General features: G+C 39.1%; 3 protein-coding genes across 3 annotated transcripts; 2 read left to right on the top strand and 1 right to left on the bottom strand.

Annotated features, from left to right (window-relative positions):
• Nucleotides 1-42: 42 nt before the first annotated feature.
• On the top strand, nucleotides 43-6,151 carry LOC144666180 (uncharacterized). The gene is made up of 6 exons (XM_078527546.1): nucleotides 43-267; nucleotides 911-1,561; nucleotides 2,063-2,151; nucleotides 3,184-3,393; nucleotides 4,144-4,213; nucleotides 5,147-6,151. Exons 1-6 carry the CDS (start codon nucleotides 145-147, stop codon nucleotides 5,312-5,314), a joined length of 1,311 nt encoding a protein of 436 aa, XP_078383672.1. The 5' UTR covers nucleotides 43-144; the 3' UTR covers nucleotides 5,315-6,151.
• Nucleotides 6,152-6,569: 418 nt separating this feature from the next.
• On the bottom strand, nucleotides 6,570-12,146 carry LOC144666106 (dual specificity protein phosphatase 12-like). The gene is made up of 7 exons (XM_078527466.1): nucleotides 11,890-12,146; nucleotides 9,899-10,012; nucleotides 9,276-9,394; nucleotides 9,035-9,134; nucleotides 8,286-8,463; nucleotides 7,513-7,561; nucleotides 6,570-7,320 (listed from the first exon to the last, which is right to left on the bottom strand). The coding sequence occupies exons 1-7, from the start codon at nucleotides 12,144-12,146 to the stop codon at nucleotides 7,202-7,204; spliced, it is 936 nt and encodes a 311-aa protein (XP_078383592.1). The 3' UTR covers nucleotides 6,570-7,201.
• Nucleotides 12,147-12,353: 207 nt separating this feature from the next.
• Nucleotides 12,354-14,066, top strand: LOC144646695 (F-box only protein 38-like; the record flags this gene model as incomplete). Its single annotated transcript, XM_078506372.1, has 1 exon — nucleotides 12,354-14,066. A coding segment is annotated over exon 1 (1,713 nt), but the record flags the coding sequence as incomplete, so codon positions are not given.
• Nucleotides 14,067-14,070: the final 4 nt, after the last annotated feature.

Genomic DNA, 14,070 nt, shown 5'->3' with positions numbered 1-14,070 from the left:
TATACCGCTGGACATTATAACCGCTGCTTCAAATTCGTTTCCAGTGACTTCTCGGTCTTCACGAGGTCTCAGCTAATCTCCGCCATGTTATGCAAAAACGCCTCTCGATTGCATGGGCCAGGGATTTCATTCATGTAAAGAAGCATGGCATTGGCAACCTCAAGTATTTTGAAGTCTCCAAAGTTCTTGTGCAAATACGTGCGAATTTCACCGCCATCGACGGTAGTTTGCTACGTGCATTCGCAGCTTGCAGTACAACCTTACGATGTACGTAATATTTGAGTTGTTGTTTATTTACTTTCGTCAGACATGTGTACAATGTACATGCACAGCTTAAAATTATTATTGGTATGGCGGTATTACTACTATGCTACGTGCACTGTGTAGCGTCTTGGGTCAAATCAAATTAGAAGGAACATTTCAACCACTCAAGATGTTGATTAATATTCTAATGCACAGATCTACGAGCTGTTCTCACATGCATGTTGAAAGTTGTGATCGTGTTATCATTATGGCAGATATATCTGTGCGCAAGTGATCGCAATCAGTTTGTTGAATATCCAAGTGTAAATTGTGATGTTATTTACCTTGGTGTGGTTAGTTGACCGTTGTTTAAGAAAACCCCCCACCTTAATCAAACTTTTGAGTCTTGCATTCCTCAGATTCCTACAGCCTGCAGCCAGATCTTTGTTGCCATAATTTCCTTATTAGCTAAATCTACTTTTTTATATGTCCATGTTTAACAATTTAAAATAAGTGAAAAAATGTTTTGGGCATGGCAAAAATGATAAATGGCCATGATCAGAACAAATGTCTATGAAGATCGCAGCCATCAATGTGCTGTCTGAAAACTTGTTGGAAATTGAGGTTTGTTTAGTTTACATGATTTTTCCCCTAATTGTTTTCTTAGGTTCAGCGACCATGTATTTTTATGTTCAACAAAGGAAAGAAAACTGACAAAGGAAATGTCTCTGGAAAGGAGACCGATAATATGCAGGGTTTGTTTTCTTTTCATGGAGAGGGAAAAGTTTCTCTCCACAAGAGCGAAAACCAACCACTGAAATCTCTGAGGCAAAATAAAGGAACATTTGAAATGTGCGAGAAACCAAAGGATGCATCCTCAGTGATGACCAAATGGAATCACAACCCTCTGATGGATCACAAGCAGTTGGTTTTAATGATTTTTAAAGAAGATGCGTTCACTAGACGAGCCTCCCTTGCCCATGGAGAAAATTTGTTGAACTCTGCTATAATTCAAGAGAAGAAAAAGAAGCCACTCAAGGCATCAGCAGGGAAATTGAAAACCAGACAGACATTTTCCACGAGTGTTCACAAGTCCTGGAAAGGACAGGCCCCAAGGCTGCAACAACTGAAGGAGCAGGTTCCTCAGATGTCTCATTCAAATCAATCAATGAACAACTCTATTTCAGAAGCGGCAATGTTGTTTGCAGACTTTTGTAGTGCTGGAAGTGATGTTCAAAAGCAAGATGGCAAAAAAGTTTTCAAAAGTGGACCAGATCCTACCCAGCTTTCTTCTGTGTTACTGGAACTTAGGGAGAGGGTAAGATTGAATTCAAAATCGTGACAGTGGTGTCATCACTGCTAAGTTTAACCAAATAGAATGTCGATTCCAATGCAAGAAGATCCAAACCTGGCCGCTCCTAGTTTTATACCCTCCCTCCCAAAAAGGGAGTAAATAAATTACTAACTGACCTGGAAATTTATAATGCATTTTAGCAGGCAGTGCAACAGGGACTGGACAGTTTCCAACAATGGCTAAAAATCAGTGACAATCTTAAAGGTGCAACAGCGAATTTTTGCGCAACAATGTTGGCAACATGTTGCGAATTTTTAACTTGGGTTTATAAACACTTGCAGTGTGTTGCCAAGTCAATGAGTTGCATGAAATATCGTCCCTGGTATGTTCGATTTTTCGCAAAAAATCATTGTTGCAAGTTGTCTCCATGAAACACCGCCTTAATAGTGACAAAATACAGTTTAAAGTCCTGGCAAGCAAGCTTCTGATGCATTTTATCCATTGCTGTTTTTTAATTATTTCTAGATTCCAGAGTTTTTTCAGAAGAAACCTAATTACACTATGTACCACAAGAAAATTAAATTTGTAAACAACATCACTGGAATTACAACACAGTAAGTTAATAATACTCATTTGTGGATGTAATTGGAAAAATTTACTACATGCTTGTGTTATGCCTATATTATTTATGAATTGCATTGCTTTTGTAATAAGAAGGCAAACTGAAATTAGACAGTCATTATTTTCAAACTTGACATGATATTGTTTAAAACAAGTTTTTAGAATATAACTCCAGTCTTTTTGTTCTGCGTTTATGCTCTGCTGGGGTTATTGTATTGTGTTGTTGGACAAGGACTTTACCTTTGGCAGCGCCTCTCTCCTCTGAGCAGATTGTTGGTTCAACCTGACAGAATGCTGGGGAGTGACCTTAACAGTGGGCTAGCATCCCCCTCAATGATCCTAGCTGCTTCATTGCTACAGAAACTGGAGTTATACACCCCCAGAGCCCCCGGGGGGGGGGGGTACTCCCATAAATTTCGGATAGGGGTGTGCCGCCAAGGTTCTTAAACCCTGACCCTATTTAAGGATAAAGAAACCGAAAATTGATACCCTTTTAAGGGCCCAAAACCGAAAAAATGAGGCACCCTATTCAAGGGGAGGAAAAGCGTTCCGTGATGACCCAAATAACGGCTAACCGCACACGGCAAGACACAAATCTTTATAAAATCGCTTTTCTAATACCTGAACAGAAAATTCAGTTTTAAGATATCTTTTTATGGTTTAGCTGGGCGTTTATTTTAGCTAATAGAATTTAGGTACCCTATCTAAGGATCACACTGGGAACACATTGCCAAAAGGAGCAAAAATGATACCCTATTAAAGGACAGAGAACCTAAAGAAACCATACTCTATCGGGCGGCACATACCCGGGAGCTTATGCGCAATCAATAAGGGAATCACCTTAAAAGGCTTTACAACTTTGTTTGCTCAAATGTGGTGATGGAAATAAAATTTATTGCAATCCCAGAGGTCTTACTTCTACTGAGTTCTCGATTAAACTTTCTTTCAGCACTTAATATGTACACCATACCGTTCGGATAAGTCTTACTTTATTCTTAAATTTATTTTGTACTTTTTGTGTTCAGTGGCATCTATCCTTATAGAAGTCAGGTAAGTGGCTTGAGATTGCTGATGTTGAGCTGCATGGCAGAGCTGTCAGTGGACGTCCTTAAGATCACTAAACATCCCAATGAAGCGGCGATTAAAGTGCGTTGGAGGATTAAAGGAATACCATTGGTCAGAAAATTAGCTCCATTCATTGGGAGAAGGGTCAAAGTTGATGCAGATGGTTTTAGGTACACAACAATTTTTTTAGCTGCTTGTTTTTTTTTATTTTAGTGAGATTAAGCCTATCTGCAGATGAGTAATTTCCAACTGTCTATGCACAGTCTGTCTTCAATTCAGTGACAGGTAAATGATCATTGAGCAAATGGCGACAATAATTCCTCTCATGAGTTTTAATTCAGCAAAGGAATTTTGCACTGCCAGTGTGTTTATTGACATCTGTTTTCTACAGCACTCATATCCAGCTGTCCTTAAAAAGCTCAATACCATAAATTGATAGCGGCGCTCCACAGCGGCCCTCTTCGGGTACACCCCATATTCATAGAAAATCCACAGAAATAGGAAAAACATGAACTTGAGTTTTCATGGTCATCATGGCTAGCGGCATTACTTGTGGGCGGGTATGCACATACTTCCGTACGGCCGTCCTTCACTCAAGAAATAGATTAAATCTAACATATTTGATACTGGGCATCCATATTATGGTCAATTGATAAATGTTGATACAAGGTGTCTGCTGACCAGTATCGTGTGACCATCTGACGGGCTCAGGTGTATAACTCTTCAAGGTTACCTATTTTGTTTTTTTAAGTTGACCACTGATCAGAAAATGGTTTTTCTATTGGATCGTGGGCTCAAGTCTAATTATTATCCCTCTGTATGGTCAGTGAATTCAGATATTTAAATAAAGGGCAAAGTAAATTACCAGGGAGCTATGCTTTTAGGCTTGGCTAAATGTATTTAATACTTTCTTTGTGTAGATATTTGGATGGCTTTTCAGTATTTGAAGTTGGAAGTGATGGCCTTATTCACTGTCACAGACTTCACAAGGTGTGTACGAAATGAAAGGATTTGGCAAGAACCACTAAACACTATTTTTAACTTGGAAAATTCTGAGTTTTAGTTAGCAGGGCCGATTTCACTGCTCTCCTTCGTTACCTGTAAAACATAGGCACGCAATGCATGCAAGAGCCGTTTTCGATTTTTGTTCAGTGGCTCAAAGCCACTTTAAGCCACTTATACTGTGTAAATCCTTGTACAGTATTTTCTTATTTTGCTAAGTTTGACTTTTTGAAACCAGTTTATTACTATTGTGAGGCGTGGTGGCCAAATGGTTAGCACGCTTGACTCTGAATCGAATGGCCCAGGTTCAAGGCCTGGCCCAGGCGCTGCATTGTGTTCTTGGGCAAGACACTTTACTCTCACAGTACCTCTCTCCACCCATGTGTATAAATGGGTACCCGCGGATATGCTATTGGGGGGTAACCCTGCAATGGACTAGCATCCCATCCAGGGGAGAGTAGCAATACTCCTAGTCGCTTAATGCTACGGAAACCGGGATAAGCTCCCGCTGTATGGGCCACTTGGCTCAGACACAGACTTTACCTTACCTACCTATGGCTAGAAACAAAGTGTTTCATAACAAAGATTGCATCACATACAAAAAGAAAGTCCTCACACGAGGCTTCCAATTTGCCTGCAGTTTTCACAGACCACAAGACTGCCAAAATACTTGTGACACTTGTGTGTGGTTTATGTTTTGAAGTTCTTTCAAAATTTTGCAGTTTATGATATCCTACCTCCCCCCCCCCACAAAATTTAAACTTAGCTTGCATCGTAGGTCTGCAATGCGTGAACAGTAAAACCCTCTGCGCACATTGCAGACCTTTGATGTTAGCCAATAATTACTTCTCTGCTTTTTCAATGTTTTTTTTTTTGTGAGGATTAGAATTAACAGATATGTTGTTTCTGTTTTTACTGCAGGTGATGCCAACAGCATCAAAGGAAAAGGAGAGTCCATTGTGGATGGTTATCTTCTTGCCGTTAATCAATGTTCTCAATCCAAGGCAATGTGAATCGTTTTTTGAGTGCAGCAGCACCGATAAAGAAATTGAACCTGTGGCAGCTGACTCTGATGCCATTGCCTGTTAGAACGATTTAATAACAACTGACTAAAATACAACCATGGTATTGATTGAGCCAATCATCATGGTGGAAGGAAGTGTATGAAACTAATCAGAACTAGAGGCAGATACATGTGGTAACTGGTGGATATCACAGGAAAAGTGGCACATTTAAAATCACAAATGGTTTGCGTTTAAACCGAAATGCAAAAAAAGACCATGTCTTTGCTTGGATTGCTCAGAGCACATTAAATCAATCGGAGAAAAATAATGGAATCCCTGCACCCAGTAGCAAGGAGAGATTCCACTGTATATAGCGAAGACTGACTAGTATTCAGTTTGTCAAAGATGGTTAAGTGGTCGACTTAAAAATTAAATTGTGCAAAAAAACTGCAAAGTACAGTTGTAAGCATAAGTAAACATTGTTCACATCAAAAAGGTGCGCCCTTAGTAGTGTCACTTGGAATGGGGGGGTGATGCATTGTGCATCACTTAAACTCTTTATTGCTATTTACTGCCCTTTACTTACCTGTATATGAACATTAAGCTGTGCAGAAAACAACTAAAGGTGTGGGAACTTCATCTTTAGGGTAGGAAAAACACTTACTAACATTTTTTACTCAAGGTTTTTAATTTGAGAAGGGAATGGCTTATTTTTCTAAAGGAACTTGTGCTGTGTTGCAGACCAAGTGAAAACACTAAATAGTTTAATAGCAATCTGGAATTGATAGTGTATATTAATAACATGCAGTGGTTAATTATCCATCAAGGTTTTGAAAGTGGTGGTTAATAATAATAAATTAACCAAAACAGGGTTGAAAGTAAGTTTTCTGAGAAACTAATAAATATGGTTGTCACTTGGAGATATGGAGGCTCTTATTCAAATAACTGTGCCAGTAACCACTATTGTTTTGTAGCTTTATGTGGATTGGTTCACAGGGTGCAGGATCTAGTGTTACTGCTTCTAGGGGAATTAAAAATCAGTTTAATAAATAAATAGACTCAAACACTCATATCAATCTTACAAGGTAAGTACCCAGTGAAAGGCGCAATTTTTAACTCTTTATAATTCATCAAGCAAAAAAACAAAACAAAGGCAACCATAACCGTGACAGTGGTTTGGTGATTTTTATGAGTCTATTTCTCTGTTGACTTCTTAGTTTTAATTCTGATTAAGAAGATCGATATACCAAACACCCAAGAGAGTTTTTTATCACATTTTCAAACACCTCGAAGTTTGTCAAAAATACTCCATTCCCTTCTCTTTCTCCTTTTTCCCCCCCCCCCCCCCCCCTTTCGACGCCTGCTATGCAGGCTGCATGTCGTCTCTTCAGCTCTCTTTTCATTGTTTGGAAATGTCGCAAAACACTCTCTCCTGTTTGATATACAACATTAGACATAACAGAGCTGTGCACCCGGGTACCCTGCAATTTTTCTTAGAGCACAGCCTTGCATTACCGGTATGTGGAAAATTTTTTTTCCTTCACTGAATTGCCTTTACTTGAAGATGGTAATGCTTACAGTCTTGTGTAAGATCCTGAATTGATGATTTAGTGTTCTTTCTGAAAGAAAACCTTGTGCTGACTTGCACTGCCTATCTTAAACCCAGAAAAACAGTACTGCCAAAAATAATTTTTTCATGACTTCTAGTACTTCATCATCCCCTAGAGGGTATGATCAGTTTGGTATGCAGGGTTCATATGCTTCGGCCCTTACTGTCCCTTCTGATATCTCTTCATACCCAGCTGATTAGAAAGTAAGACACACATTCATGAATAATCCAAAAGTTGTCGTGTCTGCATTCATATGCCATGTCGCTAGGCAACATTTCTGCCATAATTCATTGGCTTGGTACATGTAAATTCTTGGCTCAGTGGATGAGACACTGCACTTGTTGAGCAGATGTTACTTGGCATCAACTGGGCTGGGTTGGTTGTTTGTTAAGTAGTAGGTGCGCACTCCGGGATTCATCGATCCTGTTCTTGTGAATTTGAAATGCAGGAGTCACCCATTTTCCACAGGAGCACTCCATTCCTGACAGAGAAGAAAGAAATATTTTTTTTAATTGCAATCACAAAATCAAGAACTGTCAAATTCTTTCCATTTTAAGGCTCTCCTGACTCCTTTGGACGCTGGGATTTGTTACATTTTTAATACTAAACCAGCAAGCAAAATCTAGGTAATCACATAATATGGAATAAGTTGCCATGGGTAAATAATCCATACCTGCCCAGTTGAATGATCCCAGTCTTCCATTACACTTGGGACAAGGCAGCTAAAAATATAAAGCATGCAGAAACTTGACTTGGATTGAAACAAACAAACAAACAAACAAACTGACTGTCTTACTAATTAGACAGACTGACACACTGACTGTTTACCTTAATCAATAAATAACTGCATTACATGTTTTTTCGGCAGGTGAGTAATGAATATTCTGATCGACTGTTTTATGCCGCCATATCGTATTGGTATAATCAAGGAAGCCTGGAGTGAGTAAGACGTGGACTTAAAGGGGGTGGTAGTGAGAATAACAAATTAAACCACTCCTCTCTCCACCTTCCTTCTGGAATCTAAGATGGCAGCTATAAACAATACAAAACGTATTCATCCAGCAAAAATGCAGGCTAACATACACCTAACTGCAATAAGGTTGTCATAGAAAAAAGGAAAAAGTCAAATAGGAATTAATTAAGCGCATGCATGAAATTTATTCATACAAATGGCCTCAAAATGCTTCAAAATATGAATAAATCAATTATTCTTGTTACAGCATAAAAATGTGGACTTCAAAAGTGCAGATAAAACTCGTAAATGCTACCAGTTATGAAACTAAGCTAATTAATTCCTATTTACCTTTTTTCTTTTTTACTTTTTTCTATGACAACGTTATTGCAATTAGCTGTATGTACGATGTAGTAGACTGCCATCACAAGTGAAAACCACAAACGGGATTCTAAATTAAAAAACTAAAATAAATGGACACAGCAGTGACATACCTTTCCTTCAGTGGCTCCCTCAAGTAAAGGAAGCATCCAGCCAACTGGTTCAATAAATAAAGATGTACAGCTGTTATCATATTTTACTGCACTGGAATCCTGTTTATGTCTTTTGAATGATGCTTGACCACTGCCAGCCTCATGCTCAATACATGAATCACCACCAAACAACACCAACCTGTACGTATATGGATCGTTCAAAATTGTCAGAATTTATCAATTTCTAACTTCTCATTCCCAGAGTGATGACAGTAAAGGATTTGATCATTTGATTTAAAAAACCTTAAATTTTCCCCAATCTCCGCTCCAGAGCCTGCTTTACTTTTGTTACGCATCAAGTCTGATTTTTTTTTAACATGAACAGAGTACTCATTGTCCAATTATAACAGCTAAACACCTTTACATGGAATAAACTGCTACAATGACTGGAAGTCTGTGAATCGCAGACTTTCAAATTGCTACTGGGGAAAAGTTCCATAGGTCTGCAATGCATACGGAAACTACAACTATAAAATCCACTAAATGCATATGTTATGCACTCTGCTCACTGTGTGCCAATAACAGCTTGTTATAGAAAATGCATGATGGAAAATGATGAAACCTTAGATTAAACCTGAGTTAAATAAGCTAGAAAGGCATGTGTAAGCCAAGTAACACACACCCATTTTTGGGAAAAATAATGGAAACATGCCACTTTGGTGTAGTTTTGCCCATATTCAATAGAAACTGATCTATTTCAGACTAGGTACCTGCATTTTCTACATTGATATTTCTTATGACTGGTAGCACTGCTGTCTTTGAGTTCTTCAATGAGTGAGGACAGTAGATCTTTTGTCACAAACTGTTGACCTGAAATACAGTGCTTTTGTAAGATTATGGCAGACTTAGTTAACATTATTTTATTAACATCCACCACTAATTTTCAAATTATATTTGAAATTACACCAAAAGCCTGAATGTATACACATAACAAAAGAATAAAAGACTCACTCTGTATCTGACTAGCCAACAGCTGCAGTCTGTACTGTTTATAAACAGGATTAGTTTTATCAACTCTATTCCCCATGGCTTCATAAAGTTGAAGTTGTTCAAGAAAGCCAAAATTGGGACTAAAAAATTAAAAGAAAAATTAGCAATCAATCGCCCATCATTTTGTAAATTTCATGCACTGCTGTTTTTTGTAGTTGCAAAAGTAAAAAAATGTAGATTTTTTCTGTGTTCATTCTATTCCTGGTACTGTGTGTAGTGGTTAAGATTTGTAGGTGGTAAAACAGTACCATAAGCAAGATTTTTCCTGGGTGGATGTGAATGCCAGAGAAGTGAGCATCTTGGCAGGGAGGGGGGGGGGAGAGGGTATAGAAATTGTGAAAAATTAAGTTATTGAAGTCCACATTTCCTGCATTCTGAGAGTCATTTTAACCCTCATTCCCGGTCTCTATTAGGTGGACCTTTGTGGCCCATGTGGCGGTGCGAAATTATGCGCCCATAGCATCCTCCCTGTCTAATGCCCCGTCTAATGCCCTGTAAAATTGCCTTTGAAACACTTTCTACCCACAATGATTTGCTGGTTACTGCTCAAGTTTTATTGAATATACAACCAAATAAACTCTTACTTGGCTTTGGGATAAACACTCTTTAGAAAACCAATGGCATCATCCAATGACATTTGGTTTGAATTCATGAGATACGCCAATACAACTGTTGCACTGCGAGACACACCTGCCAGACTTGAAATTAAAAGAACACTCAAGTATGAGAACTGATAAAAACAAACAACATAAATATGAAAAAAAAGTAAATGCATAACCAAATCACTATCATGTTGGACATACACCCGGGGGGGGGGGGGCACTCCCTATAAATGGGCTAATGGGGATGTGCCGCTGGATGGGGTCGCATTTTCGCGACTGGACTGACTATAATGGGGTCGCCTTTTCAAGCATTTTTTATAGGGTGACTAGAATGGGGTCACACTTTTCCCAGATTTTTAGGGTAAGAAGATTCTGTTGTGATTTATAAACGGAAAGATTCGATCTGAAAGTTCTATAAATTGCTTTTTTCACATCAAAAATGCTATTATGCTGTCAGTGCTAGTGTAATGTTACCGTTAAAGAAGAATATTTACATTTCAACTATTTATTATGGTATGTTTGTAAAGTTTGTAAATGTTTATGGTAAGCAAATGTACCAAAATGTTTATAGTGTAGTTGTAAAGTAAAGTGTTCTTCATTCAGTTTATTAAATGTGTCAATAATGAATTCATTTTAGAATGACTTAGTTAAAAGGATTTATACGGTAGATGCAAAAACAGAAAGTGACTAAGTTGGGGTTGTGAATTAAGTTACATTTACGCAAAAGTGACTAAGATGGGGTCTATAATTGGCCATAGAGTATGACTATAATGGGGTAGGGGTTCCGAGAGGCCAGTGGCACATACCCAACAAAAATCGACCCAAGTACCCCCCCCCGGGACATACATTGAGGGATCTGGGAAAATAGGATTTTGGTCACTAGGAAGTTAGGAATCATAAACGAAAAAATGGGACTGGAACTTAGTAAAAAATTGGCTGGGAAATGGGATTTAACCCTCCCTCTCTGGACCCTGTACATTGTATCAGAAATTTAAAGTAAATTTAATTTTATAAATTTATGATTATGGCATTTGGTTATAGAGGCCTTTTTGGATTCTTAGGGGAAATCGTGTTACACACCTCCCCACGATCGTTCGTGAGGAGAAGTGACTGTGTACGTGCCCTAATTTTCTTTTGTTATTTTATTTGATGTTTGACAGATGTGTCAAATTTCCTTTTGTTATTCGCATGTTTCAAATTCCTTTGATCCAGAATTTTGCACTGATCATATGGAGAAAGCTACTTTTGAGACTTCGGGATCGCTTTACTCGAAAAATATTGGAAGTGTTAAGCTCTAATTCGGCACAAGGACAGAGAAATATCTAGTCGATCGGATGCCGGTGTTTTCGAGGCGAGAATTTTGATGGTTTAGCGTCAGTTCCAGCTTGAATTAGACAAGGTTGCGACCGCCGGCGGTAAAGCTGCCTGCCTTGTTCTCTCTTCTCTCTCTCTTCTAACGGTCGCTAAACGATCTCGCAAAATAAACGTCTGAAAGGGCTCGGGGCGGCAAAAAACACGACACAAGACACATTCAGCATTTCATCTTAACTTTTATTGAATCATTTAGAGTAAATTTTATATTTTGTAGTAAATCGAAGCCGACGTAATGTTTCTCTATATATCTATCTTCTATATGCGCCATTGATTTCAACATAACCTTATGTCAACAATTATTAACCACGAACACATAGGGTGGTCTGCCTGTGGGGAGGGGAGGGGAGAAAGAGGCAGACATCAGTTGGGGACTTGGGGTATAATTTTTCCTGTTTCACAATGACTGCCAAAAATAATCCCGTCCAAAATATGGCCAAAGTATGTTTGAATATTGTCTATGTTTGAATATGGTCCGGTTTTCGGTCCGGTATTCCGATATTCCAAGTCCGATTTTCCAGATTTCGTTTTATAGGTCCAACCTAAAAATAAATTAATTTTAATTTTTTTATGATCAGTTTCAGGAAAAAAACTTTACCTACCAATGTACAATCACATTTTGCTCGTCCTTTAAACCACTGGTGATAAACTCAGAACATTCGTCAAAGAAACTTAAAAGATCTGCTTCAGGCTCGTCCATGCAAGGGACATGCTTTGATAAAATTCCATCTTCTTCAAGTTGAAGTGGTTCAATGTCCACTGTCAGGATCCTTAATTTCTCGGCTGGTAACTTGGCTTTTGCTAAATTGTTTGCATCAGTCCTCGTTCCGATAAACAGTCCTTCCTTGATGAGAGACATATTATCATCAGCACCTCATACTTTGTCCGCCATGTTTTATTCCCTAACTTCGGGATATCTCGGATGGCCATCGTAGATCTCCGTGTAATCGCCGGAAAGCAACGAACCTGTCGCCACCCGCCACTTTCGGAAGATTGTTTTTCGTCTCGTGGTGGAGATGTTGTTCCTAAAAAATACAACTGCTTTTAGGTAAAGAATTGCTGCCAAATGGATCAGAAGAAACAACCGTTTGATGTTGAACGCTTACCAGATAAAGACATGGGACATGGCCCATCCTGTCAGAGAAATGGGCTTAAAAACGCAACGACTAGTTCAGCCTCACTCACTCACTTATCTTTGGAGATCTTGGTAAAGATTTTGTCCTCTTTGACACTGCGAGAAATATTGCTGCTTGAGTCAACTTCTAAGAAGCTCTCAATGGCCATAACAATCCACCTAAGGACAAGAAAATCTGTTGACTTTACAGAGGGCAAGTGGTACGGAGAAATGTCTCCGCTGATGACAGATGGGATATTTTCACGTCTGCTGCTGCGATGTCCTGAAGTAAATAGCGTGTTTGGAATACATCCTCGATCAATAACTAAACGACAACAAAGGCATGCAGATACCTTGAGCGTTGATGGTATTACTGCTGCTTTGACTTTCTGCAATAAGCTGAAATCAATTAGCACTTCCAATATACAAGTGCTGGACGCCATGTTGGCTATCAATCCAAATTTGGAAATTGTCGGGGGTTTTCGGAACCGGGGGGGAGACTTTCCGATTTCACCGCAAAGTCGATTAACGATTCCTAGCAGAGTCAGGTTATCCCAGTTAATTCTAACTGGAGTATCAGTACCGTCTTTACCTCCAATTGAAAGTTTAAGCTTTCTTCAGCTGCGTTGGGTTAAGTTTACAGATCCTGAGCCATTCAGAGATTTTTCCTGCCCTAAGTTGGAACATTTCGTCATGAAAAACTGCATGGGTGATGTTGAAATAGGGTCGTTTAGTCCACTAGCCTGTATTCCCCTTTTCCATGCCTTAGGAAAAGCGGTTCACCTGGAACGTCTTGAATTAGTGCGAGTCCCTTTTCCAGGGGGTGTATTTCGCCATGTAGTTGAGGACAACTGGCGAGTAGGCAGCTTTCGATATCTAACCCGAATTTCTCTTGTATCATGTTATGATGCTCTTGAAGTAGATCTGGGATACTTAGTGCTTGTGTCTGCCTTTCGGTTAGAAGAATTACTCATTCAGCCTTCCTTGACAAAAGATGCAGTGTTCTCGGCACTTTTAATGGCTCATGCTGAATATCCAAGGTTTGAAAGTCTTCATCTGGGATATGCTGACGATTTTCCTGAAAAAGGGCAATATACTGAAGAGGAACTATTACAGCACGGCTTGATGATTGAAAGAGAGCAAACGCCTGCATTGTCTGATAGAGGAATGAAACTAGCTTTGCAAGTATTCCCTCAGGTGCGCTATTTATCAGCGTACAACTGCCCTAATCTGCGAAATGCAGCCCTTTGGCTTACTCCAAACTTAACATGCATGGCATTATGTGATTTGACCCTACAGGAATGCAACAATTTGTCCTTGGAACATTTTTCTGAATTTTTTCGTCAGCTGCCAGCTATTGAATACCTTAGAGTTGAAGATATGTTCAAGAAAGGATCATCCAATGAACTCAGTGATACTGAAGAGGATATTTCTAATAAGGACGGCAAACTTGTTTTGACTTCGCAAGTTATAAAAAGCGTTTCCTTGCAAGAGTGTGGTATCATCAAGTTGTCAATCATCAATTGCCCAAGACTCTCTTCTATTTCATGCACCAAATGCAAGGAGCTATCTCAAGTTGAGTTCCAGAACTGTCTGTTGAATCGTGCCAACTTTTCATGGTGCCCAGCCTTGCGTATGAAAAGTTTACTGGATGAGTTCTACAATTTAC

This window comes from Oculina patagonica, chromosome 1, assembly GCF_052425735.1.
Source record: "Oculina patagonica isolate OP01 chromosome 1, crgOcupat, whole genome shotgun sequence".
NCBI lineage: Eukaryota > Metazoa > Cnidaria > Anthozoa > Scleractinia > Oculinidae > Oculina > Oculina patagonica.
Note: the sequence above shows the minus strand (reverse complement) of the source record. Positions and strands in the feature narration are given on the sequence as shown.